At 48.0% G+C, this 27,857-nt stretch overlaps 2 protein-coding genes across 9 annotated transcripts in view; one reads left to right on the forward strand and one right to left on the reverse strand.

Annotated features, from left to right (window-relative positions):
* On the forward strand, positions 1-4,342 carry trim47 (tripartite motif containing 47). The gene is made up of 8 exons (XM_077020144.1): positions 1-245; positions 880-1,097; positions 1,219-1,264; positions 1,494-1,589; positions 1,720-1,944; positions 2,049-2,071; positions 2,184-2,299; positions 2,377-4,342. The coding sequence occupies exons 1-8, from the start codon at positions 60-62 to the stop codon at positions 2,904-2,906; spliced, it is 1,440 nt and encodes a 479-aa protein (XP_076876259.1). The 5' UTR covers positions 1-59; the 3' UTR covers positions 2,907-4,342.
* trim3b (tripartite motif containing 3b) overlaps positions 3,592-27,857 on the reverse strand; it is a 25,919-nt gene continuing 1,653 nt past the window's right edge. The window contains exons 1-14 of one of the 8 annotated variants that reach the window (XM_077020139.1): positions 18,044-18,568; positions 17,425-17,593; positions 14,744-14,925; positions 13,653-13,893; positions 12,982-13,133; positions 12,472-12,652; positions 10,686-11,418; positions 10,296-10,399; positions 9,993-10,160; positions 9,689-9,857; positions 8,286-8,345; positions 7,410-7,480; positions 7,138-7,278; positions 3,592-6,704 (exon numbers count right to left, since the gene is read on the reverse strand). In XM_077020139.1, coding sequence (XP_076876254.1) covers positions 6,552-6,704; positions 7,138-7,278; positions 7,410-7,480; positions 8,286-8,345; positions 9,689-9,857; positions 9,993-10,160; positions 10,296-10,399; positions 10,686-11,418; positions 12,472-12,652; positions 12,982-13,133; positions 13,653-13,893; positions 14,744-14,889 — 2,319 coding nt within the window. In that variant the 5' untranslated portion in view covers positions 14,890-14,925; positions 17,425-17,593; positions 18,044-18,568 and the 3' untranslated portion in view covers positions 3,592-6,551. The other 7 variants (XM_077020136.1, XM_077020135.1, XM_077020138.1 and 4 more) reach the window with 7 other exon arrangements.

Genomic DNA, 27,857 nt, shown 5'->3' on the forward strand with positions numbered 1-27,857 from the left:
GTCCCGCGTCATTTCCGTTTTCTTCCCGCACTGTTGGGGAAGCTGATAGCTCGGTGATCATGGCTACCGCTGGGGATACGAGGGGAGAGCTGCAGAAGGAACTGGTTTGTGCGATTTGCCTCGATTTCTTCGACGACCCCGTGATTTTAAAATGCGGTCACAATTTTTGCCGTATGTGTATTTTAATGCATTGGGAAGAAAACGGAGGCGATGACATTGGTTACCAGTGTCCAGAGTGTCGCATGGTATGTTTGTTTTCATATCGCTTACTAACTGATGATGGTTAGTTAACCAGATTTTCGCTAGTAAGATGGACTTGGTTACCGTTCGCCAATGACTCACTAACTAGTTATAATAGTCAGGTTTTAACTTAGATTTGAGCTTGTTTCCTTTGACATTAGTTCAGATATATACAGAACAGTAGCTAGCTAGAGATAATGGTCTTTTTCATTACTGAGCATTCAGTAAGTATTTGTAACATGTTCATACAAAGTACCGTGAAATATAGCAAGGTATTTAAAGCTAACGAGCTGGCTAGCATATCCGTCTCCATGGCTAGCTGGCAGCTGCTTATTAGCTTAGTCAAGTTTGATAGCTCAATAGCTGTTATATAGCTGTCCGATGAGCTGATGGAGCTTTTAACTGCAGTATTTTACGCTAGCTAGCTATTTTATCAGTGCGTCGTCTTTAAAATATAAATGTAGCTATATTAACTAGCTAGATTTATTATTTCTTTTGGATTTTCTCTTTAAAAAAGATTTGTCAAGTCTGTACTTATTTGCTGTCAACTGGTATCGGTTCTATTTCTAGTCAGCTTGGTTTTCGTAAATCATGTTGATTGCACATATCTGATTGATCGTTGTACATATCATTTTACAGGTGTTTGGCAAAATGAGCTTCACGAAGAACTACCTAGTGAAGAATCTGGTGGACAAATTGAGCGAGTTTGACTGTTTAAAGACGTGTAGGCCACATGCCCCTGTGAAACCACTCAAAATGGATGGGAAGTGTGAAAGACACCACGAGGAGTTGAAATTGTACTGCCATACAGACCGAAAACCCATCTGTGTTGTGTGCAGAGAATCCAGAGCTCATCGGTACGTTTCACTTTGTTCTTGCTGTTCAGTACTTCTTTCTTTTCGGGATGAGCCAAGTTAACCAGTTTACTTAAATTCTATTACCGAGTTTATTTCATGGACATTGTGCATGTGCTTTCAGACACCACGATGTTGCGCCTGTACCAGAGGTTGTTGAGGACATGAAGGTGAGGTTTAGCAGTTCATGCTACCAGATTCCGTGCTAAATCAGCAGTCTATGTGCACATTTTTAGTGCTTCATGGACAGTACACATTTCATTAGTCCTCAGAGGTCTGTGCCAGTTCCTGTTTAGTGTTTATATGGCATTACGGTGACCCTGGTCTTCAGCTAGACATGTCTTCACTTGTTGGGAACCAGGGTGTCACATGGTTGTGCTGTTTTTCTTTCGCTCACAGGGAGAGCTGAAGTTGAGGCTCATCAAACTGAACTGGCAGAAATCCATGTGCGCCCGAGTCAAAGCCATAGATGAGCAGGCCAAATCTGATGTCAAAGTATGTAGCTGTTGGAGTGTCTCCAAAACCTTAGACATCAGGCTTTAGTTCAATAAAAAAAAAAAACCTGTTAGTCCGTCAACTTGTCTGAACCCTGATGACAATAGTTCTCCATGCGACCTCCTCACAGCTGAAGAAGCAAGCTTTGAAAGAGAAGATCGAAGACGACGTCGGAGCTTTGGTCCAGTTCCTGCTGGACGAGAAGGACGGGCTGTTGGAGAGGCTGGAGGAGGAGGGGGTGGCAACCACGGGGCTAATAGACGAAAACCTCAAACTGGTGGAAAACGAGGCAGCCAAAGTGGACAAGGCCATCACGGACATCCAGAACCAGCTGAGCGAGGGGTCCAACTTTGAGGTAGCGCTGTTGCATGCCTACCCCACCCCCACCCCCCAAATTCTTGCTCGAAATTTATTTAAGAAATTTGTTGTAACCTTTTACATTATGGCTGTCGTTTTCAGAGTATCGGCAAAGCATTCTCAAGGTATGCCAGTTCATTTTACAGTGATGTCAAATGTCCTTCCTTTTCTCTCTGATTTTCTTCCAGGGGTGTGGTTGCATAAATGCTTGTACTGTTCCTGTGTTCTGTCCTTCAGCCCAAGCCACGTAAACCTCACTGTCCAGGCAGTGAACTGCCCTCCCGATTTCACAGAGTTCACTGGCCCCTTTCAGCTCATCCTGTGGAAGAAGATGATGCACGTGCTGCACACAAGTGCGTAGGAGTGTTCCACATAAGCCCCCCCCCCCCCCCCCCCCCCATGACCTGACCCTTGTGTCCTGTTCTTCCAGTGCCCCAGAACCTCACGTTGGACCTGGACACAGCGCACCCATCGCTCGCCATCAGCGACTTCGACACGAAGGTGGAGGAGGGCCGCGTGCGCTCGCAGGAACCCGACCTGCCACAGCGTTTCACGCGCTTCTTCGGCGTCCTGGCCACGGCGCGCTACGCCAGCGGTCAGCACTACTGGGAGGTGGACGTGCGTGACAAGGGCGTGTGGTACCTGGGCGTCACCACCGAGTGCAGCAACCGCAAGGGCTTCGTCAACCTCTCGCCCTCCGCCGGCTACTGGAGCCTGTGCTTGCAGGACCGGCTCTACGCCAACGAGGAGGACTCGCGCGTGCCCGTGGCCGACTACTGGAATTCGCCGCGCGTGGGCGTCTTCCTGGACTACGACCGCGGCCACGTCACGTTCTTCGACGCCGTCACCATGAAGCGCATCTACAACTTCATAGCCTACTTCGACGAGCCCGTCTCGCCCTTCTTCAGCCCGGGTAAGAACGACCCGGGCAGCAGGCTCCAAATCTGCCACTTCTACTGAAGGCGGCGCGCCGGCCGACGGCGAACCACAGTCAAAACCTTCCAGCTTCAACCATCTGAGGTTTTCGTTCCTGGCCGCCGGGAGGCGTGAAGGCCTCACGCACGCCTCGGACTGAGAGGTCCTTTTAAATTTGGATTGGAATTGAAGAGCACTGTGCTCTTCTCCAGCCCTTGTGTGAGAACCAGAGTTGGGTTCTCCTCGTTCCTGTTGGATTACGATGTAGCCCTACTGAACTTCAGGTAGAGACGAGTTGCAGGTTTCAAGCAAATCTCAAACCAAGCTGCTCAGAATGTCTCGTGGTGTCTCACCTCAGTGTTGTCTTGTGCTCTTCACCTTTCAGGTCAAAGTAACAAAAGACTTTAATAATTTTTAAAAAATCTAATTCTGCTGAATAGCAATGGAATTTAGGTCACTATGTTTAGAAAACTATTAAGTTTTTCATTTTTTTCAAATAGACCTAGGTGTTTTAACCTTTTGAACCCTCTGATTAAATGCTCTGTATTCCACCATATGGCAAGCTTTATTATGACAACGCATCAAATGCATTTTTTTCCTTTGATGATTTCACATTTGACCCTACATTTTGCATTTTATATATTTGTACATTAATGTATTTGAGTAACTAGTATAACATCTTGTACGTAAATGGCACACTTCACAGTACACAGAGTTTTTGCACTGGCTGCAGACACATAGGCTGCTATGCAACTCTAAATGTTTGCACAGTTCCATCATTGTGATATGAAGTAGGACATTAAGACTTTGTTCTGATGACCTTTCTTTGAGTCAGTTCCCTGGGTGTGTGAGCTCTAGCCCCCGGCAGCAGTGCCCAGCTCCGTACGGGAGCATGCTGCCGCACGGTGACTTGGGGGTGGGGCACAATGAACACCACCGGTACAGCTGCACCGGGAACTGGCCTATCACCTGCAGATTCACGTCGGTTTTTTTTTTAAGAATTTCATTTCAAGCTAAAAGCCTCTAGTTTTTTTTTAAGATAGTGCCATCTCATGGAAAATTGTGTCTCTGAGCCTCATGAAAGACCCTGTGTTCTCTTTGAATTTTAACAATGGACTCTAATTTTAGGTAAATTGGTCTTTGTCATCTTTTTGACTGAGGCAAAGGATTCTTGTAAACTGAACGGTTGGAGCGAAGAATGTTGACTTTATTTAAATAGTTGGTTTTCTGTGTCTGCCCCATTGACTGTATAACATTTGGTTGTATGAAGCGGTAGTTGTGCTGATGAGCTGGGCCATGGGCTCGTGACTGGGGTTCTGCTTCATCCTCGTCTCCTCCACTGCCCTTTGGCTCTGAGATTCTGAACTGGTTAACATGTGTGCGCGCTATTTCTGTAATTACTGCTGAGTATTAAGATTTTTTTATTTTCTGCAGAAATGCATAGATTTGGAAAATAAACTGCCTGATGCTCTTGTCTGATAGTCGGCCTTTTGAGTGGGTTTGCTTTTTATTAATTGTAGGCCAAGTGTCAGTTTCACAATCCGTTTGGTTTAGCTTGAACATTTTCATCTCCGAGTTGTAATGTATGAGAAACATTTTAAATGTTTTAAAAATGAACTTTGTTTAGTTTTTAAACAGTCCTGCTTGAACAGCACAAATCAATACATTGTCATGCATCATTCTAGACTTAGTCATTGCCAAATGATGTTTATTTCATGCCAAGTGGGTCATGTGTTGGTCCAGGCACTAGTTCACACAGTGGTAAGTGACGTCTCGTTCAGGGCTCTGAAACACCTGATTGGTCGGCCAAGCACGAGGCCCTTCCTGAGCCAAACCGGTCCGCTTGGTTTCCTAGGAAACAGCAGCCAGTCCAGGCTTTTTGTTCTGCGTTGGCTCTGAGCGTGTCGCAGCCTGCACGAGCCAATCACGCGCAGGCTCCAGAACTTGATCCCCCAGCGGGCGAACACGCGCGGAGGCGCGCCGCTGGGTGACCTCGATACGTAGAGAAACCGGCAGGACGAGCCATGGGTATCCACTCCTGCTCAAACCCAAACCAATGGCCTGTTAGAAAGCGCTTTAATCCGGCCGAGGATGATACAGCATGATGGGTGTTTCACCGCTGCAGAAAATAAGCCCGGGCCACTAGCGGATCTGCCTGTCGACATGCAGAACTCTTCACAGGGTGATTCACGCTGACTGTTTCAGCTACCACCCACCTTTTCACCGTTTCACCTCATGAACCGCTTGCAATGTAACAAATTAGGTCAATAGGCAATAGCCTAATAGGATAGGAAGGCAGCTATGACACATACATGAGCCTTGCAAAAGGGAACGGAACAATTCAGAAAAAAACTGCTGAAACTTTGGCCAGTACCCAGTAGGGGTCACAGAGGGCACATCCATAAACCTTGGACAATAAAGACCATATAAAATGTCAAATAAATAAAAATGAGAAATACTGCAAAAAGGTGGCATTTGTTCTGCCATACTGATATCACAATGATTCATAAAAATGAAAATTATGTACAGGAAAGATATTGTATATATGGGACTCAATAGAAGGGATCGATCAACACAACGTGGACATTAGATACATTCGTTTTACTCCAGTTTTTTTTTTTTTTTTTTTGAGAGGTCCACACAGAAAATAACCCAACAAATTATAAAAATAAAAATTTGGAAAAACAAAAATCCGTTTTGCTGTTCATTTTCGTCTGTTTAAAATGGTGTAGCTGGTCAGAGTTCTGTTGACGCTTACTCAAAAATCCAGCCATAAAAGGGAGGGGCCCAGACTATATTGAAAAAAAGAATCCCAAGTGCTACTTTTACAGAATTGCATACATATATATTCTTGTGTATATATATATATATATATATATATATATATATATATATATATATACATATACACACACACACACACACACACACATGCATATTTACAAGTACATATCTATGCACATATATATATAGAGAGAGAGAGAGAGAGATTGAAAATTGTACACAGGACAGGGACAGAGAGGTCCTCTCTTACCCAAGTACACCAGTTACTTACCTCAAAGTTTCTTCAGATACACACACACACACACACAATATCCACATGTAGTGTTGCAGTCAAGTGACAGACAGTATGACTTTGTTGTGCAAAAAGTGAAAGAAAAACTGGTATAAAGGTTTTAGTTCTAAACCCATTCCATCTTAAACTAGTGACTCCTCAACAATGTTAAGACACTGGTAAGAAAAAAGAAAGCAAACAAAAAGTGTTAAATGAAATGTGACTCCGTTTTCTTCTACTCTCCGAGTTAGAGGTTAGTGATTACTGTAGAGCACATGTGCTTATTGACAGAACTGTCCTCAACCCCTCTGACACAATCGTAAGGTCGGGTTCAGTTATTTCAAATTAAAAGTCTTTTTCCGGGTAAATGAAAGTGCTCTTGTGCTTTCCGTTCGTCTGATGTGGTTCATTTGGATTGTTGCGTCTCAGAGCCAAACCGTGCGTGCAAACGCAATATCTGACGTGGTGGAAAGCGGAAAAGTTGGCAGCCAGCAGGGGCAGCTCTGGGGCAGCTCTGGGGCAGCTCCGGGGCAGCTCTGGGGCAGCTCTGGGCTGCCTCTGGGGCAGCTCTGGGCTGCCTCTGGGCTGCCTCTGGGGTGGCTCCGGGGCAGCTCTGGGGCGGCTCCAGCGTGGCTCTACTGCAGGTAGCGGTAGACTTTGAAGCAGTGGTTCCCCGAGTCGGCCACCACCACGTGGCCATCAGAGGTGAGGGCCAGACCCTGGGGGCCGTACAGCGGGTCTGCAGACGTGTTGATGTAGGACAGGAAGGACCCTGAGCAGTCGAACACCTTGGTGAATGAAAGACATCCACACATTGATATAGAGCACCGACAATACAAGCTCTAAATGATCATGAGCTGTACCGTTTTTTATCCTTTGCTGTTTCAACAGATAGAAGGCTGTGATGCTGCTATGTGTGGGCTGAAGTCTGAACACATTAATGAAAAGAACAAATTATCTAATCCAATGAGCCAATTTTCAATTGTGCAGGAAGTGAAGTGGCTTTGAACGGCTGCAGTATGAAGACCAACGTACACCAACAGCACACTTCTGCTTTTCCCCACAGACACTTTGAATCTCAAGTGTTTTCCACGTGCACAATGACCTCTGCCATGATGTTTTCATACAGTTCGACCTCTTTCTGCTGCTTGCGTGATTTTTGAGAGCCTGTTTCTGGAGGCCGTGTGTGTGGTGTTGGTTTGTGCAGTGATATGATGTCACCTGTATCCTACTGTTGCCCCAGTCTGCCACAATAATGTTGCCATTGCCATCAACAGCCACACCTGTAGGGGCATTGAACTGTCCGTTGCCTTCGCCATGGGAACCAAATTTAAAGAGGAACTCCCCATCCGCGCTGAAGACCTGAGTGAAGAACAGATGTTGTTCCACATTAGACCATGACGACCGACACAGCTGGCTTGGATCACGTTAGCATAGTCGGTACCATGGCAACATGGTCACATGTTCAGAGTTTTTGACAGATGTAGCCTTACCTTTACAGAGTGGTTGTGGAAGTCAGTCACGATGATTTCATTCTTGTTGTTGACTGCCACAAAATGTGGACCTGTAGGGATATATGGGGGAAAACATCTTGACAAATATACTCAAAATATACAGCAAGTCAGTAAAATAATATTTTGTTCTAAAGTTTTAAATGCCAGTATATGACACTTCCTGATAAAACAGAAGATTAAATCATCAAAATCACTGTGAAGCATAGAGACAAAGCAAAATCAATCATTCCATGTTATTTCATTTGAAGTCCTCAAAAAAAGTCTGATTCTTCAATTTACAGATTAGAATATGTAAACGCAGGGCACATACTCACTTTATTAGGTACACCTAGCCTATATACGCACCTCATAGGCTGCTGTACATGTTACATTTTAAGCTGTAACCCACCACTGCAGGCTGCATTACTGTAGTATGAAGTCATCTCACTGTTCTAGAGTCAGTGTGTATTACTGTACTACGAGACTCTTTTGTGAACGAAAGGGTTTGTGTGATCTGGGAGGTGTTTGATGCACGTTTAAAGTTCAAACACACTTTTAAATATTGATCAATTGATTTATCCATATTTGTGTGTGTGTATGTGCATCTATATATACATACACAAAATAGCCAATCAATCATGTGGCACAAGTGAGCAAGACCAGTCAGTAACCTCTACATACATAGAACTGACTGAATATAGACTGGTAGGTACGTCTATAGAGTAGGTGTACCCGTTAAAATGAGCAACTCATTCCAACATTTATAACCAGTTTCCCATCAACAGTAAATCAAAATCATGATAATACTGTGATGATGCCATGGTCAGCTTCCCGTAACTGGGCACGAACGTTAGATACAACACGCTGCATACTTACTGAACCCAGGGCCAGATTTACTAAGCTTTTGCTCCAGAGTAAAGTTTACACCACTTTTTTCTAAAAGGGATAGGGGACAAAAACAGAAAAAAGGGGTAAGGTCAGAAATGAGGTGGGAATGAAGCAACTCGGGGGCTCTCCTGCAATATCCCAACCAGTAGCGCAGAGGGCTGGGGAGCAGAGTGCAGAGGGTGGCGTGTGCACAGACGGCCTGCAGAGGGAGCCAGAGTGCAGCAAGCCCCAGCCACGGGTTCAGCTAGAGGCAGGAGATGGAAGAGTACGTGACAGTGTAAGCAGGAAATGACAGCAAAATAAAAAGGGGTTAACCAGAGAGGTTGTGAGTGTTGTATGTTATCCACATGCTTAGGTCTCCATTCCGATAAATGGAGGATCGAGGACATGACAGTTCTTTCTGCACCAATTAGCTCACTTGGAGAGCATAGCCACAGCAGCAAAGCCAGCTGAGCCGTGAGAGTTGGGGACAGACTGGAAAAACGAGGTGCAGCTACACAGTGAAGGAGGAGATAGGAAAACAGCACAGAGGACGTCCTGCACTGAATCCTGGGTAAATCTGGCCACTGACGCATGTTCAACCTCAGCCCTCAGGATCATGCCTGTTACAAGACTGCGTTCCAGAAGAGAAAGAGATGTTGTAGGTCTGAGATTAAGGTTAATTCCATCCAAAAACCAAACTGAGCATGAACTTGAGATTCTTTGTTAAACATAATTTGTAGACCATGATGACCATGTGTAACCCGCGAACAACAATGACACCATTTGAGGAACGTGTTTATACAACACAACTTCTGTTGTAAGGTATCACAGAGCACAGCTTCCTTAAACAGCCTGTCGAGTTGTGTGTCTGTGTAGGATTCTCCAGGGACGCTTCACGTTCTCTTATGCAGTTTTCTGAGTTTCAACGGTGCATCTATGTGTTTGTCTATGTGCATGTGTGTGCGTTAATGTCTTTGTGTGTGTGTCTGTGTATGTGTCTGTGTGGTATGTGAAGCTGGCACTCAAGACCATAGCAGTTCAAACACTGTGAAAGGGGTCTGTGAATTAGTCAGGGTATGAGACAACAGGTAGTCATCACAGCACAACAGGGAGCACTTGTCTTGGACACATACACACACACACACACACTCCCACATACACACATACACACACCCACCCAGCACACGCCTCACACAATCCCACCCAACATACAGATACACATACCCTCCCATTCAAGATTCACATACACACTCCTACCAAACACATGCCCACCCAGCACAACCGAGTACCATAGTCCATCTCATTTCAATATGGAACCACAACAATAAAGCTTAGGTTGCACACTACACATCTACATAATAACTGATGTAGTATCTTGACCAGCCTGACCAGCTGTTTCAGCCCAGTACCTGCGAACTGTCTGTCGGAGGTGCCCCTGGCACCAAACTTGGTAACCAGTTTGCCATTGGACTGGAAGATGAAGACACAGCATGCCTTGTTGTCCACTGCAATGATGTGGCCGTTGCGATCCATAGCCACGCCCTTCGGCCCCATCAGTCTGCCTGCCCCGATCTTATTCTGAACACAGAAAGCACAGGACAGGGGTGTGGACGTCACCTTTCCGACACACAGGCACTTCTACATAAGGAGCTTCATTAACTCAGGCAGTGTGTGTCCTAGTGGCATCACGTGCGCTTCCCAAGTCCTCCTTACCTTAAACTTCCCATCTGGAGAGAAGATACTGATCCACCGGTTGTCGTAGTCAGCGACGATGATGTCACCGTTCGTGTCTACAGTAACTCCCGTAGGCCTCTGCAGCTGGCCAGGCGAACGACCTCGCACGCCAAATCTCAGCTTGAACTGCCCGTCGTTAGTAAACACCTACACACACGGCCGAATCACACCCATGGTGAAGTGCTTAATGTTTTTGAGCGACAGCATGTGGGTGGCTTTAAATACAACACTGTTATCATCCACATTTGGGCACAGCGAAATGAGCCAATCAGACAGAGCCACCTGTATGCACTGGTTGTTGCTGTCCGCCACCACCACCCTCCCGATGCTGGAGGTGGAGATCCCTTGGAGGTTTGTGAACTCGCCCTTCTCCCTCCCTCTCGTGCCTGGGACAGAGCGACACTCTGAAAACACCCACCTCATTTTAACCTGATCTCAAACAAAAACAAAATCTGCAACTTCAACTACAAATACCATGTGCTGCTATTGGTAAACCGAAGACACTAAAAAGATTCTCGCCCGAAAACATGATCTGTCCTGCCAAATATCTAATGCCCCGTAAAAAATAAAAATAAAAAAAGATACAGGGTATTTTTTAGAATACTCTGAAATCCCAGATTTTCCAAGCCTGCTTTCCCCCAGTGAATATCGTCTTACCTACCAGAGTCTTACCTACTCTGTAGATCAGCTCGTCCTCGATGGGGTTCTCCTTCTTCTTGGTAGTGCTGTACATGCTCGAAGGTCTGCGTACGGCCTTCTGTCTGATGTGTCCTCCGGTCCCGCTGGGTGACTTCACCCGCCTCTTCACATCGTCGGGCGAGTGGGGCACGTCGGACGGCTTGACGGCACGCAGGCGGAAGGGGCTACCCCGCACGGGTTGCCCGTACAGCAGCAGGGCGAAGGAGTGCTCGCCCTCGCCGCGCAGCGTGTAGCTCACCTCGTACGTGCCGTTCTTGTTGTCGGCCACTTCCACGTCTGCCACGCGCCCGCCGTCGGCCGCCGTGATCTCCGCCCGCAGCGCCGCGTTGCCCGTCCGCACCAAGTCCCCGTCCCGGTCTTTGGTGGTGACGGTGACGGCGGTGGGCTGGCCCACCACGGCGTGCCGGAGGCCCTCGCCCGTAGCTACACTGGTGTGGCCCACGGCGCTGGTGGTGAGCAGCGCGCCCAGGTTCTGGATGGAGCGACGGAGGCCCTCCGTCTCCACCTGGCACTGCAGGTGGGCGTTCTCGTGCGGCCGCTCGGGGAAGTCGTGGCGGGCGAGGGCGCCCACGCGCTCCCCCATCTGCTTGTGCACCAGCAGGACCTCGGCCGCGCTGCCGTGGCTCAGCGCCTGCTCCGTGAAGCCACAGCTGCTCTGGATGTTGTCTCTGCCCTGCTGCAGGGCCGACAGCTGGGTCTGCAGCACCTGCAGGACAGGTGCACCCAAGATCACACCTGTAGAGCCTTAGGATCATCATCATGCTCCTGAACATCCTCCATCTTACACGGTACGCTGCAGGTTTTACCCCTTAGATCTGACCAAGCTTCCTCATGACTCTTCTCTCTCCTCTCAACCTCAGCCTAGTGGAACATTTTACCTCGAGAACTAACAAAGGCATTAATACTGCAGCCCCTTATAAAACCAAGGCGCACAATATTAACACTGCACTATAACATTTATAGTCAATTAACTTTGAGTGACCCCAATCGGGAACAGCAAAGACGGTAAGAACTAGGGAGCATATTTCATCTGTTCTGAGATCAGCTGTATTTGACACCTCTGGTCAGATTAGCTTTTTATGAGCCTGTGACTTCTACTTATTTTCTGCTGATCTATTTGACATTTTCTTTTACTTTTTTTTTAGTATTTTAGTGTTTCTGTTGTATTTTGGTGTGTATTTTTACATTTCCTATTTAATATCTAACTTAATTCCATTTCATTTTATTTTTCATGTATCTTTCTTTAAATAACTTATTTTAATTTTAAACCTTGTCCTATATACACACACACATCTTATTACTAATTTTATTTTTTAAACTACCCTTGTACAAAGCTGTTCACAATGTCAGTTATAACTCTGACTACTTTAACTGTGCATTGCATTTAATGTAATTGAATGATCCAATCACTTGATCTTGTCTTAAACAAGGAATATCTCAAACAATCCAGAAGAGGGCACTTGTACAAACTCATACTCCTTATGTGGTTAGCTTATCAACATTTACTAACACAGCATTTAATGCCCTAACTATCTTAGTATGTATAACCTGCTAATCTATGATCAGCCCAAGTATGTACATACCTTAGTATGTATAACCTGATCAATCTGATGACCAGTCACACCTTGCACATAACCTAGACCTACCCATCCAATCACTAGCCAGGGTATGAAAAAAAGGTGGGTTCTGGGGAGGGAAACCTATCTGATAGGCTGCAGGGACACCAGTGCTGCAGTGTGTGGGCGGAGCCGAGACCGACCTTCTGCTTGGAGCTGCAGATGTTGTCCAGGTCGTTAATGAGGGCAGCTTTACGCTGCTGCAATGCTCGCTCCAGCTCCTCAAACGCACTGCTGATCTCGCTCACTGCCTCCATCTTACGCTCCACGAGCTGTCTCGAGATCTCGCTCACCAGCTCGATAGCTGCTGCCAAATGAGGCAGTCTGCCGGGGGAAACACACACGGGCGTCATGGGTTAGTGGTCTGCACGTGGGTCTGATGGGTTAGTGGTCTGCACGTGGGTCTGATGGGTTAGTGGTCTGTACACAAATCTTACGGGTTAGGCTTGGTGATCTGCCCACAGATGTTCTAGTCATTAGCATAGTGGACATGTTAGCTCTTGGTAGGGTGTCAAGATTCTGACGTGAAACTGTTTTATTTCATTGTGTTTCTAAACATTCAGTCGGTTTTCTCTTCTCCTCTGCCGGAAAATCACTCCCAACAAAATGACAGAGTGGCCCCATAGCAGTCTTGCTGTCAGGAAGCAGGTTACCTGTTGCGGATGGCGTCCAGCTGGCTGTTCAGGGCTGTTTTGTGCTGCTCCAGAACGTCCCTGAGCGGCACAGTGACATGCTCTCTGTGTTCACCCTCTGTGCAGTCCAAACACATGGCTGTTTCACATGACTCGCAATAAAACTCCATCACCTGCAGGGGGCACAAGAGAGCATCACTACTATACGCTTATCATTTGCTGGTGACAAACTGATCCAAAGTGAAGGTAATATTAAATGACATGGGTCAGCCACACTGCCCCCTCAGCAGTGAGAGTAGAATCTGTTTATAGAGCATAAAGAGAAGCCTCGTTCTAAGCAGCTGAGAGAGCACAGAAGCAGTTTATACAGATTAGGATTTTTTAAATCTATAAACCAGACCCGGTTGTTTAGAAAAGCAGAGGACTATGAAGGCATCCTGGTGTACTGTGTGATGTGTGTGTCTAATCTGAGATACTAATCCGAGATGAGTTTTTCTGTTAACGGTGATTTAGTTGATTTAGTTTAGGATGAGGAAGCTATGACGGCCCGAGTCTGGTTGATATTGGTCATCTCATGGTTTAGAGGCAAGTATTTCAGACAACAGCAAAAACATTGCGCCATTTTTATAAATAATCTTCTAATGTCATTCGAGTCAGATTCTTAATTCGGGTTTCTGCTGGTAAGGGTTTACCTTGCCCTCGTGGTTGGGGCACGAGAGGGGTTTTCCGGCCGCGGCTGCGCTGACGGACTCCAGCATGCTGCACGCCTCCGGACGGGAACATTCCGGATCTCTCTGCAGCACCTCCATCAGGTTGGTGATGAAGAAGTTATTCTGCAACGCTGCCACACCCTTCTCTGGCAGGATGGAGGTCTGTCTGCACACGGGGCAGGACAGTGAAAGGGACTGGGGCGGGATGTAGTTCTGTAAGCACCTGGGAGACACGGGAGGAGATGAGAAGTGGGAAAAACAACAACCCATTAAAGAGAGTCGCACAGGAAGCATAAAGATGAAGAATTCAGAGACAGAGACAGAGGGGGTAGAGGGGAGTGTGGAGAGGAGAAAGAGTCAAAACGTGAAAAGGCAACGCTAGATGAACGCAGTACGTCAACTCATGGAGAGACCAACGAGCACGCCGTCAAACTGAAGGCTCTGAACAGGAGAGAACCCTGACCCTAGCTATTCACGCTAGCGCCCACCGCCGTGTTCACGCTAGCGCCCACCGCCGTGTTCACGCTAGCGCCCATCGCTGTGCCACAGTGTTCCTGGACACGGTCACGGAACTGCCTGGAAAGACCTGTACAACTAAGAGAAGGAAACAAGTTATTTCTAGTGTAACTACTGCTTCAAAAACCCCCAAAGCTTCCTCAGGCTGGACAATGGAATTATGTGCTCACATAATTACATGTGAACTGACTGAAACCAATCGCATTTAAGACTGCTGTAATCCAGCATAAAACCGCTCTGGATCATTAGGCATATTAACATGATCATAATTAACCCAATAACTGAGAAAGGAAATAAATAAGACATACTGTATATTTTCTTATAGGCTATATTGGAAAGATCATGGCCTAAAGCGCGATGCATTGTAGATCAACTACGCATGCTGACAAAAGCCATAGCAAAACTACCTTACACTTCAGACAAAATGCTGAAATCACAACCAGAGCAGATGATGATCACCGTTCACTTTGTGCAAATGTTTCTTTTTGGCGGCTGGGCTTTGATTTGAGTAGGTGCTGTGTGAGTTGGGCTACAGCGCGGCGGAAGCGGGCCAGTACCGTTGGCAGAAGGTGTGCAGACAGGGCAACACTTTGGGGTTGTCGTAGCGATCCAGGCAGATGCTGCACACCAGGAACTGCTTGTCTATCTGTCGCACCACTGGACTCGCGCTGCCCGTCTCCCGCTTCGCCATGGCAACAGACATCCACGAAGGGGGACAGAGCCTGGAACACACCTTATGCTATAGACACACACACACACACACACACACACACACAGAGTTAGGATATACTTACCCATAAAACTACTTATAGAAAGTTTGGAGGGTGTGTTGTTTTTCGGCATTACTACTGCATGTGCAAATGAGGTCATTCACCTTAATGGCTCCAGAGCTCAGCTATTCATCTGAATTTGTTTGCCTTGTATGCCTGACAAGCCCCAACCCATTACTAAATGCTGTTAAATCTTTGTTAGTGGAGAAAGCTGAGGTCTCCTACACAAAAACGTTCCCCTCTCCCTTTTCCACTTAACCCAGTATGACCAGTGCTATATCCGACATTAGTTTTTCCTTCCAGTCCATCTGGCCCATGGCAGCTGGCTCTGGTTGCGTTCACCTCTCAGTGCAATCATGCACCAGTTTCCACTTTGGTTTATATTTCAGAAAACAGAGAGCAGCTCCATGAGCCAAGCTGGTGTGAGTGAGGAGAGGCTTGAATAACAGCGCTCTTTATTAGCACAGGCACCGAGGGGAAAGGAACACTTCAAGAGTTTCAAGTTTACAGTCAGCCACTGAGGACAGACCAAACCAGCTGAAGAATTAAGCAAGCAGGCATATCACATGCAGATCAAGTGGGAGCAGCTTTAAGGAAATCGAAGTGTTCTATCACTGTTCAGCAATCTGCTCCTTAATCCTTTGTTATCCGTTAAAACTTCTTACTGAAACAGGTTAACTCGTAGTGTACAGACAGACCCTATGGAAACCTCTGTTTGAAGTGATGAGTTAGCACTTCAGGTAACTATAAGGGTTTATGACAGACATCTTTGTTTCTCTCTCTCTCTCTCCCTCTGACACACACACGCACACACACACACACATGCGCGTGCACACATCAAAACTGCTGAAAGACGTGGCCTTGTAAAGAGCACATAATTCTCTCCAACATTCCCTTGGCATTGATGTGGACGTCGGGTCTTTGGTCCACGTGACCTGCTGCAGATGGATTATATCTAGCTCACGTGACCTACTGCAGATGCAATGTATCTGGTTCACACGGCACGCTGCAGATGCAGTATATCTGGTTCAGAGGCTGGGTTCTGCGGGACCAACCTGAGCACCGTGTTGTCCTGCTGATACTGGTGTACTACAAACGTTCTCAGCAGGTCACGGGCAGATTTGTTATTTATACCTCCACTCTCTATCACCCCAGCCCCAACGCCTCAACCTCCGACAACACATCTGTTGTGGTGCACAAATAAAGTTTTAAACCCCTGAGAGTGATCAGTAGGCTGGTCAGCCCAAACACAACTTAACCCCGCCCCCTTTCCCGCCTCTTAGTTCTAGGCCCTCCCCTCGGCATGATTCTCAAAGGCAGCGTGTAGCCCCCAACATCCTCCTCATCCTCCTATGCTATTAAGAGCGGTGTTCTCAGACATCGATACCCATGCAGGATCTGGGTGCAGATGGTCCGTGTGATATCTAAACCCCTCCCCCTTTATTTATTTTGATGTGATGATGCAGGGTGACAAAAATAATATTAGGCTCACACGGCTTGAAGCTGAGAAGGTGGTCAGACACCTCAGTGGACGGCTGGGGATTGTGGGATGCCAAGTTAAGAGAAGGGACATGGATACTGTGATGAGCAAGGTTCTAGATTAGGCACAGTGGACACACAGTACATACACACACAGACTGAGTAGCAGCTCACTGATTAGCGCTACATGTGCGGTAAGCAGTTGAACCAGTCAGGGGTGTCAGAGTTAGTATTCACCCAAGAGACAAATTTAAATCTCCGGGCCGATACACCACCGAAACAGGCTGATCAGTGGTGTCTCATCCACAGTGGGGCCCGAGTTTCCCTTCATTCAGAGGGCTCCTTCTGCCTTTTACGCATATGCATCCTGAAGACAAAGAGAAACTCACACTGCTTGCTGGAATCAAAATGTCTGGAAGTGACAGAGCGCCTGCAAAACAACAGAGCGTCTGCAGAACAACAGAGCGTCTGCAGAACAACAGAGCGCCTGCAAAACAACAGAGCGCCTGCAAAACAACAGAGCGCCTGCAAAACAACAGAGCGCCTGCAAAACAACAGAGCGCCTGCAAAACAACAGAGCGCCTGCAAAACAACAGAGCGCCTGCAAAACAACAGAGCGTCTGCAAAACAACAGAGCGCCTGCAAAACAACAGAGCGCCTGCAAAACAACAGAGCGCCTGCAAAACAACAGAGCGCCTGCAGAACAACAGAGCGCCTGCAGAACAACAGAGCGCCTGCAGAACAACAGAGCGCCTGCAGAACAACAGAGCGCCTGCAGAACAACAGAGCGCCTGCAGAACAACAGAGCGCCTGCAGAACAACAGAGCGCCTGCAGAACAACAGAGCGCCTGCAGAACAACAGAGCGCCTGCAAAACAACAGAGCGCCTGCAAAACAACAGAGCGTCTGCAGAACAACAGAGCGTCTGCAGAACAACAGAGCGCCTGCAAAACAACAGAGCGTCTGCATGCAGCTGCTTAGGAATCCTACCAGTCAGGCTATCTGCCGCCAGCCGTGACCCGGACAGTGTCGCCGTGGTCGCCCTGTTGCCATGGAAGTGCTGTGAGATTGTTTTGAAAAGGATGACTTGCTCCATTTTGCACCAAGCCTGGCCTGCCTCCTCCTTCCCTGCTGTGTACACACGGCACCTGTACGTAATCTTCTCATATCAACACCGCAGATTTTATTCCCAGGAGAGCCGTAAACACACACACACACACACACACACACACACACACACACGTGTGCATTGCTCAACTCGAAGCTAATACTGCAGAAACAGGTTCCCTGTCCAATCCGCTCTGGCTCTGAACACAGTATACACAAGAAAGAGAACACTCCAAGTAATTCAGAGACAGCCCGTGTGTGTGTATGTGTGTGTGTCCTGAGAGCAGACTGCCTGGCCATGATCCACTCAGGATCTTTCTGCACGCTATGACAAAGCACACAGGTCAGCTCTAAAAAGAGCTACCAGGACAGACTAAGGCAGCTGCCCAGAGAAAGGATCGAGAGAACCTGCACCAATACCATTGTTCAGAATGGCACACACACACACACACACACACACTCTCCAGGCATTAGCAAAGCTACTGGAAAAGCGAGGACTTACGAGCAGTTTGGAGAGATCTCAGGCAGGCTTCATGGTGGCTTCCTGTGTTGGGATTTTCAGATCGGCCCAATGCCTGAACACCACCACAGATTCTCTGTCTAACTCGCTCTCCCTCCCTACGCCCCCTGAACTCAGCTCCGTGCTTCTCTCCCTCTGCCTCTCTCTTTCCTTCCCTCCCTCCCACTCTGTGTGTGTGTGTGTGTGTGTGTGTGTGTGTGTGTGTGTGTGTGTCTATCTCCTCCCCACGCCTTGGCTCACACAGGCATTCTCCAACCGACTTGCTGATTGAAGCAGAGCTGTGATGTCACAGAAGGGCCAGAGGCTAGCTTTGAAGCCACACCCTCCTCAGACTTCTATTCGCCGGCACTGAATCCACACCCACTGCTCTTCCCTTAAGCTTCTCGGATTGGCTAGGCAGCAGGATCCCGCTGAAAGCATGGATTGCCTCAGAGGCTAACAATTCCTACTGACAAACTGGGTGGGGTAAAGTTCTGAGAGGGGAAAAGGGAGAGCTACAGTTTGGCAAAAAAAAAAAACAAAACACTGGTCAGACAAGTGTTTCACAACAATGTCAGCTAATACACTACATATAGAAATATACTACATACGTGTTTGACAGATGTGTGGACAGGCAGTTGGGGGGGGGGGATAAAGAAACTACTGGCCTACAGGCCACAGTGTCAGGAAAATGCGCTTTGCAGTGACGTCACAGCCCAAGCGGGAGGCGCTGCTCAGCGAGGGTCAGTGTGTACTGGGGCAGTGGAACCTCCCGCATTAGCACTCAATGGAGGAGGACAAAGGTTCTGTTACTCCATCCTGCCGCTCCCCTCCATCTGAAGTGATGCATTCCCACCATAGATGTCTCACAACAACACATGACTTCTTTACACGTGTGGTAATTCTACATCGGCTCATACATTAAATCCAACATGGTAACGTCCATCACCGTTCAATGCAGATGTAAAAATGTAAGAATGTGACAATGCTTTCCGTTAATCTCACCTATGAACTGACAGCCACAAAATTCATTTGAAAACCATTTGACGCAGTAGAATTTCCTTAATGCCCGATGTGATGGGCAACATCAGAAGTAAAGATCAAACTCTGCACATTATACATAATGTTTACACAATTCTAAATGTTCACCCCAATCGAAATTTGTCCTCCGCACTTATCTCTCACACACACACACACACACACACACACACACACACTAGTGATTACTAGGGGGCTGTGGTGCACACGTGCCCAGAGTGGTGGGCAATCCTATCTCAGCACCCAGGGAGTAGTTGGGGTTAGGTGCCTTGCTCAAGGGCGCCTCAGTCATGGCCTCAGGTCTGGGAATCAAATCCAGGCCCCACCAATCACAAGACCAGTTTCCTACCACCACACAATGACTGCCCCACTGGTTGATGTATACTGTAGAATTAAGATTCGTTATATCTTTATTTACAGGCTAACCCTACCGTGGGCCTAAAGCTACAGTGGGCCTAACACTACCGTGGGCCTAACCCAACTACATTCCGAGACAGAATTCTGTCTCATGTCCGGTCCTCTCTGCTCTGGTAGAAACCCAAATTCTCCATTTATGTTATGTCACGAAGATCACAAGAGGCAAAGTGACTCAACCGCATGTAGGATTTGGCAAGACACAAGACGAAGGATGCAGGGTAAGTGGGAGGAGTCATGGAGGAGGAGAGGCGGAGTCGTTACAGGCATATTAAAGAACAGCGCAGCTTAGCAGAGCCCATCCACAGTCTTACTGGTCATGCTTTGTACGGGTCATTAAAGGGGCTTTAGTATATTAGGAGTGATGAACCACTGACCAATCAAAGCTGATAACTTTGGTAACTCAGTATTCCTATTCTGACTAGAGATGTAGAGATTAAAATAAATATTCACAGCCCTTTAAATTGGCAACAGCAGTATCAAATAAATATACACTCATCAGCCACTTTATTAGGTACACCTTGCTAGGACCGGGTTGGACCCTCTTTTGCTTACAGAACTGCCTTACAGTGAACTCATTGTCGTGTTGAAGAAAGCAGTGTGAAATGATTTGCGCTTTATGAAATGGCACATTATCCTGCTGGAAGTAGCCATCAGAAGATGGGTACACTGTGGTCAGAAAGGGATGGACATGGTCAGCAACAATACTCAGGCTGTGGCGTTGACATGATGCTCAATTGGTACTAATGGGCCCAAAGTGTGCCAGGAAAATATCCCCCACACCACTGCACCACCACCAGCAGCCTGAACCATTGATACAAGGCAGGATGGATTCATGCTTTGATGTTGATGCCAAAATCTGACCCTACCATACGAATGTTGCAGTAGAAATAGAGACTCATCAGACCAGCCAACATTTTTCCAATCTTCTATTGTCCAATTTTGTTGAGCCTGTGCAAATTGTAGCCTCAGTTTCCTGTTCTTAGCTGACAGGAGTGGCACCCGGTGTGGTCTTCTGCTGCTGTAGCCCATCCACCTCAAGGCTCGACATGTTGTGCGTTCAGAGATGCTCTTCTGCATGCCTTGGTTGTTATTTGAGTTACTGTTGCCATTCTAACAACTCAAACCAGTCTGGCCATTCTCCTCTGACCTCTGGCATCAACAAGGCATTTGCGCCCACAGAACTGCCACTCACTGGATATTTTCTCTTTTTCAGACCATTCTCTGTAAACCCTAGAGATGGTTGTGTGCGTGAAAATCCCAGTAGATCAGCAGTTTTTGAAATACTCAGACCAGCCCGTCTGGCACCAAAAACCATGCCACATTCAAAGTCACTTCAAACCCATTTGGATGCTTGGTTTGAACTGCACCAGATCGTCTTGGCCATGTCTACATGCCTAAATGTACTGAGTTGTTGCCATGTGAATGGCTGATTCGACATTTGCGTTAATGAGCTGCTGGACAGGTGTACCTAAGAAAGTGGCCGGTGAGTGTATAGTATATATATATATATATATATATATATATATATATATATATATATATATACATTCTGAAGTATTAAGCACATGCAGCATCAGAAGGATGGTAAGGTCAAAGAGCAGGGAAGAGCTGGGATCTGTGCAGGAAGTGATCATTGACATATGTATGAACCCTGCACCCGAGGCTGGAGTCCGACACGTGTGCACAAGCCCTGCCACAGAACACACACTTCCAGTCAGGAACGGGCACGACCCGCTCAGGCTGTCTGGCTCTCCGTCTGTGCCCAGGAAATATTCCTGTGCATGTTGCAGAGTAAACAAGATGGTTCAGAAATAATCCTGTCCTTAAAATAGCTCAGTGTGTAAGCAAGGGGGGGGGCTCCCAACACCAAACGCAAACATTAAGCGTTTACGTCTTTCGGCACGGGGCATCAGCGACCTGCCACGTCTCTGGGCTGCCGTGCGGAGTCGGCCTGCACTTCCTCTAAGAAAGCAAGGCACGCGCACCGGTGCCTCGTTAACCAGCAGCAGGTGTGGTTCCTCCCCGGCTCCTCCCCCTCCCCAGACAGCAGGCCAGCTGCCTGCAGTGAAGCGAATGCCACTCACATTCAGCAGTGTGCAACAGTTCTGAAGCAGCTTGGCTGCCCTCGCTCTGAGGTTTGGGACCAGGGCAGGCGGAGCACAGCCCTCCTGGTGTGGATTGGGAGGAAAAGAGGAGACTATGGGAGTGTGGGGGGGGGGGATCAGCTAACGGAGAGCTACATGTGCAAAAGCCGCATGATTATTCTGTAAACAGAGAAGAGCTGGGGGTGTAAACACAAGACACAGGGATGTAAACACATGAGAAACGGGTATGAAATTGGGAACAGCCCCCCCAGAGCTGTATGTACAAGGCTGTAAAATTGAGCTATGCAGATAGCACAGAGCAAACTGAGATGGCTGTGTTGTGCACAAGCTCAGCAGGTTTTTGGGGCACATGCTGAGTCCGGGGGGGGGGGGGTGGGGGGGTCGCTTGCAGACAGCACAGAGCTGAGATGGCCACGTTGGAGAATCTTAATGATGAAGGGAATTACCAAAGTTCTTTGGATGTTGGCCAATACTTTATGCTACCCTGAGCAAGCCCTGCTCCCCGTCCACAGAAGCCCATGTTATGGGAAGTAGCCCTACACCTTCATTAATTCCTCTCTCTCTGCTGAAGTCCACTTCAGATCAATGAGGGAGTATCGACAGTCTGCAGAGACCTTGGAAAGAGCATCATTTGCATTGCAGGCTTTTGCAACAGGGCGGTCTGGAGCTGCCTAAACACACAAAGTCTCAAGAACAGAAACATGAGGCAAAGTACATGGGGGTTGGCGTAGCATGGGGGGCTCATGCAGTACGGAGGACACCCGTCTCCCCGAGTGTGCCCACCAGACCATGAAGCCCATCAGACCACCACAGATTGAAAAAAATCTGCACACAGGCATTTAGACCCAACATACACTAGACCAACCATGCACTCATGACAGCCCATGGCCAGAACCAACACACTGCAGAAAATGCACAGGCGCTCACACACACACACACACCTGTGCACACAGTTAGACCCAAGATCACGGCAGTGGTTTCAGCTTTACTAGAACTGCTCATCTTTAAATTAAAAGACAGGGAGGTATAAAAAGCTGTTTACAAGCCAACTATCCAAGTCGTATTTAAAACCAGTTCTAAAGGCATTTTGAAGCAAGCAAAGGATTAGCCTTTTCAAACTACTTTCTGAACAATTTCTTCAGTCAGGAAAATTCCATTCCTGTATTTTCTTGTCCATCTTCAGCAAATCTGTGAACATAGAGATTGAACGCAAACTGTCCTTTGAAGTTACTTTTGGAAAATTAACAAATCTAATTTACAGACATCTCAAAGAATGCGCCCAGATACAAGCATGTATACGTGCGTGCTACCCTGCAGTACTTGTATCACACCATGTTATGACATGGTGTGAATACACTGAAAAGATTAGGATTACCTTTAACCTCTATCTGTGGTATTGTGCTACCCTTCACAATAATCCTCCCCATTGATCCTACAGGCCCTTGAGGACACTGTATTGTATCCTAATTTTGACACAGTCAGTGAGGAAGCGATAAACATGAACCACACCTAGACACCAGGGCGGCACTAGTTCCCCAGAAGAGTTCTGCGTGTGAGAATGGCTCACACACACACTCTTCCCTGCAGGGATTACCAAACCGCCTCTAAATCAGGCAGGCTCGGGCACTTACCTGCTGTCATCATCAGTCAATCAAACGACACGGTCCCGGATGGGCGGGGCCACAGTCTGCATGCTGAACTACGCCACGCTGCTCAATATCCCACCATAAAGATCCAGCATGAGAGGATTTACAACAATCAATCTAATGGCCTGGGTATTGAGACCCACCAGGGGGATGGAGGTAAGGTATTGGGCACACTGAGTGACAAAATATGATTTATGAATATGATTTATAACTGAATGAGAGTCGACAAGTGAGACCCACAAGCTTTTCAAGTGGGTGAAACCATGAAGATTTATCAGGCGGATCAGAAGTTATTACTCCTCCACCCATGTGTCCTTTCATGCCCTGCTGTAATGGCAGCAGCAGGCCACTCTGATTATGGGTTGCATGCCATAATCTTGAAGGCTCACAGCGGTGCAGAGAGACACGCCGTGCACAGCCATTAAAGAGGAGACTCAAGCAGTCACCCCAGTGAGTGTGTGTGTGACGGGTCAGTGGGGGTGGTGTGTCTTCTGCTCTTCACTTGTTCTGGGTGGCTTTGCACCAATAGCAGCCGGGCTTGATACCACATCCTGCTTCTCTTTTTTTTGGACCCACAACCTTACAAACACGGCACACACACAGATGGTACACAGTACCACACACACACACACACACACACACACACACACACACACACACACACACACACACACAGTGTACACACACAGGCTCCAACTCTTTTCCAGTGGTCTATGTCCATAACCTTCAGACCCTTCTGAGACCTTCTGGACCACAGCAGTAGAACACAGGTGTGGCAGTCTTCTGTCACTCAGACGGTCCCACAGACCTCAACCCCGAAACCCTCAGCCCTCAACCCTTTACCCCTAACCCCTCAACCCATGAAATGCTGAAACATTATGTTCCTTACGAGTGCTTTGGCATTTGACAATAAGAAATGGGAAATATTTAGATTTCTGATCAAGTCGTCACCAAAACGACTCCAGTTTCACTCTTGCATTATAAGTGGGTGAACCCCAAAATAAGATCAAAGCTATAGCAGTTTCTGTCGAAAGGTCGAAGACCAAACTACACATGTGAAATTGGTGATTTTATTCTCAAAGGCTTCAACAGAAGAGCAGCTCTCTGCGTCTCTACACCAAACCTCACACACACCCATCATTCCCATTTTCAAGACAGAGAATAAAGTACAGCACATATATACTCAGCTCTATAAACACACATACCACACAAGCACTGCACGCGCGCACACACCTAATTAGAGTTGTCATACACTAATAAATTTTGCATCTTCGACACCCGTTTGATGTCTGCTTGTATGATTAAAGTGCAGTACTGTAATGAACCTGTGAACTGTCTGGCAGTAATTACAGAGCATGGCCATTGGACAAACATTGACATCTATGTCAAAGAAATTTCACAGTCTGAGAAAACACAATCCACAGTGATGTTAACAACATGCACACCAACACCACATGTGTGATCAGAGAATTGGACGGATGAGAGCACTGTGTTTACAGGTGGAGACAGACGGGCTTACTGAGTCCCCAACACACACACACACACACACACACACACACACACACACACACACACACACACACACACACACACACACACACACACACACACACACACACACACACACACACACACACACACCGATTTCCTTCTGCTTTGCCTCAGCAGGGAGAGGCAGCACAGGCTGGTCAGAGGGTGCAGCTGGTGGCATGTAGCTGCACTGTATGCCGACACCGTGTGTCAGCCAATCACAGCTCAGCGCAAGCGCAGACACCAGACGCAACAGCAAATGATTCATCTGAATGCAGTACACACCACACATGGGAAAACTGGGAAGACACATGATGAGGAAGAACAGATGGAAAACACAGGGGTTAGCAGAGATCACCAATCGTCATGGTGCCCTGATCCGGACGTGCAGCGGAGAATGTGGGGAAGCTCCCCAGTGTAATACTCACATGAGCAGAGGGGAAGAAGAAGAGCAAAGCAAGACGGGGTTCAGTACAGGGTTCAGTACAGGGTTCAGTACAGGGTTCAGTACAGGGTTCAGCGTAGCATCAGCGCTAGCGTCCCCACGCACGGCCGGCCATCCCCACAACACCACATCCCAGGAAGCGTGCTGAAAGCTGAGCAGGAAACACGGAACGCAGGAGGAGGAGAGACACAGCAAAAGAGAGGAGGCAGGAGGGGGGAGGGAGAGAGAGAGAGAGAGCAAAAGAGAGGAGGCAGGAGGGGGGGAGAGAGAGAGAGAGAGCAGAAGAGAGGAGGCAGGAGGGGGGGGAGAGAGAGAGAGAGAGAGAGAGAGAGAGAGAGAGAGAGAGCAGAAGAGAGGAGGCAGGAGGGGGGAGGGAGAGAGAGAGAGCAGAAGAGAGGAGGCAAGAGGGGGGAGAGAGAGAGCAGAAGAGAGGAGGCAAGAGGCAAAGGGAGCAGCAGGGTGTGTGAGAGAGAAAGAGAGAGAGAGCAGAAGAGAGGAGGCAGGAGGGGGGAGAGAGAGAGAGAGAGAGAGAGAGAGAGAGAGAGAGAGAGAGCAGAAGAGAGGAGGCAGGAGGCGGGGGGAGAGAGAGAGAGCAGAAGAGAGGAGGCAGGAGGGGGGAGAGAGAGAGAGAGAGCAGAAGAGAGGAGGCAGGAGGGGGGGAGAGAGAGAGAGAGAGAGAGAGAGAGAGAGAGAGAGAGAGAGAGAGAGAGAGAGAGAGAGAGAGAGAGAGAGAGAGAGGGGAGGCAAAGAGGGAGGGGGCATACTGGCTCTCAGGAGAGGAGGGGGTGTGGACAGACAATGGTGCAAGTGAGGTGCACAGGAGAAGTCAAACGGGGGGGAGTTGTTTCCACTACGATGGAGAAATTCCTGCCACTGGGGGATAAGTGCACTCTCTCCCTCCCTCCTCGGAATCCGCACTAACACACAAGCTTTCCACATCCATCCAAGCCACAGCAGTCCTGAGCCGTCAGGGCGATTCCTCCCCATCACTTGAGACTGTAGAACAGCTCAGTGCTTCCAATGGTGAGCTGAGATACGCCTGCATCCATCCCACTAGTGCGACGACTCAATAGCTGCCCTTGTACGATGGGGGATGATGGCATCTCTACAGTCATCATGTGAGCCCCATTGTGAAAGAGTCTTTTGTTATCAGCAGGGCTGGGCGTGGGGGGGGGGGGGGGGGGGGGGGTTACACAGCGGCATGCTAACTCAGACTGGGTGGAAGAGATCTGAAGGGGGGAGGGATGTTGCGGGGGGGGCTGAAACAGAGGGAGATGATGTGTGATTGGCTGGGAGGGTGTGAGGCAACAGTGACCAGTGACTGGGCAGACGGGAGGAGTCTGACGAGATTAGCGTCTCGACTAGACGGCACACAAGCGGCCGGTAGCCGAGGGAGCCTAGAGTACGCCAGACTTTCAAGACGAGCCCCGCAATCGAGCAGTACTGACAGACCAGACGAGCGGATCTGTGACGTGCTCCAAGCGTCTGCTTCCACAGCGTTACTGGTGCCAGGAGAGGAGGGCGGGGCAGACGAGGCTGGGGCGGGAACGGAGAAGCGCACACAGAGATGGAAGAGGGTGGGCGGGGCTCAGGCTCATGCCCGGATTTGATTGCGTGAGGGAGCCATGTTGCCATGGAGACTGCATCCAGTGCAGCAGAGCAGAACCCAGATGGCTACCGTCTCTTACCCTGCCCTCCCTGTCTGTCTCCCAGTAGCCTGCAGCGGTCTCATACTAAAACACAGACCTGGTAGACTCCTATACATCTGCTTCACAGACAGACACAGAGAGAGAGAGAGAGACAGACACACAGAGAGAGAGACAGACACACAGAGAGAGAGAGAGAGAGAGAGAGAGAGAGAGAGAGAGAGAGAGAGAGAGAGAGAGAGAGATCCTTTAGACCACTCAAAAAGCCCTCTGGCTAGTACTCCAATTACAATCCACTTCACTTTACCATAGTCACAACACAACACACTGTACGCTACTCATAACACACCACAATCTCTTGCAGAGAACAGTACACATCAACTAAATGTTTTGGGTTACTTTCATCCCTTCATTGTGTGTGTGTTCTCCTTGCTGTGGGAGAATTGAAACCATGGATAGCTTGAACATCACTTCTATTGTTTTGTATCAACACCGAACAATGTGAAACTGGGGCTTCCCTTAAGAAATACACACCACTCATCTCTTGATGGCTTTGGTAGTTCTGCTGAACGGTGTATGTTCTAGCCACATGTGCTTGTCTGTGAGGTAGCAGTTAAGCTCTCTGACTCATCATCTGGCACCCGAGCTAATGCTACATAACAAGCACACATCAGCAGAGTTCCATGACATTTAAAGCACTCGCATCCAGAGGCCCATAATTTCACCACTTCCTGGCAAACGAGAGCACAGTGATCACATGACAAACGAAGGCAGAGACTCAGGTAGGCCTGCAGTGATTCTGAACAAGTTCCAAAGATCACCACTCCTTCTAATCACCACTCCTAATGCCCAGGGTCTCATCATCTGTGTCGAAGTTCACTCCCTGCTGCCTTGCTGAGGGCCACCCCGCCCCTGCCTGGATCACGCCTGCTCCGTGCGGTTAGGTAGATAAGGAAAGGCAGATGTAGCTCACAAAGCCTTTTCTCCATC

Source organism: Brachyhypopomus gauderio, chromosome 10 (genome assembly GCF_052324685.1).
Source record: "Brachyhypopomus gauderio isolate BG-103 chromosome 10, BGAUD_0.2, whole genome shotgun sequence".
Classification (NCBI taxonomy): domain Eukaryota; kingdom Metazoa; phylum Chordata; class Actinopteri; order Gymnotiformes; family Hypopomidae; genus Brachyhypopomus; species Brachyhypopomus gauderio.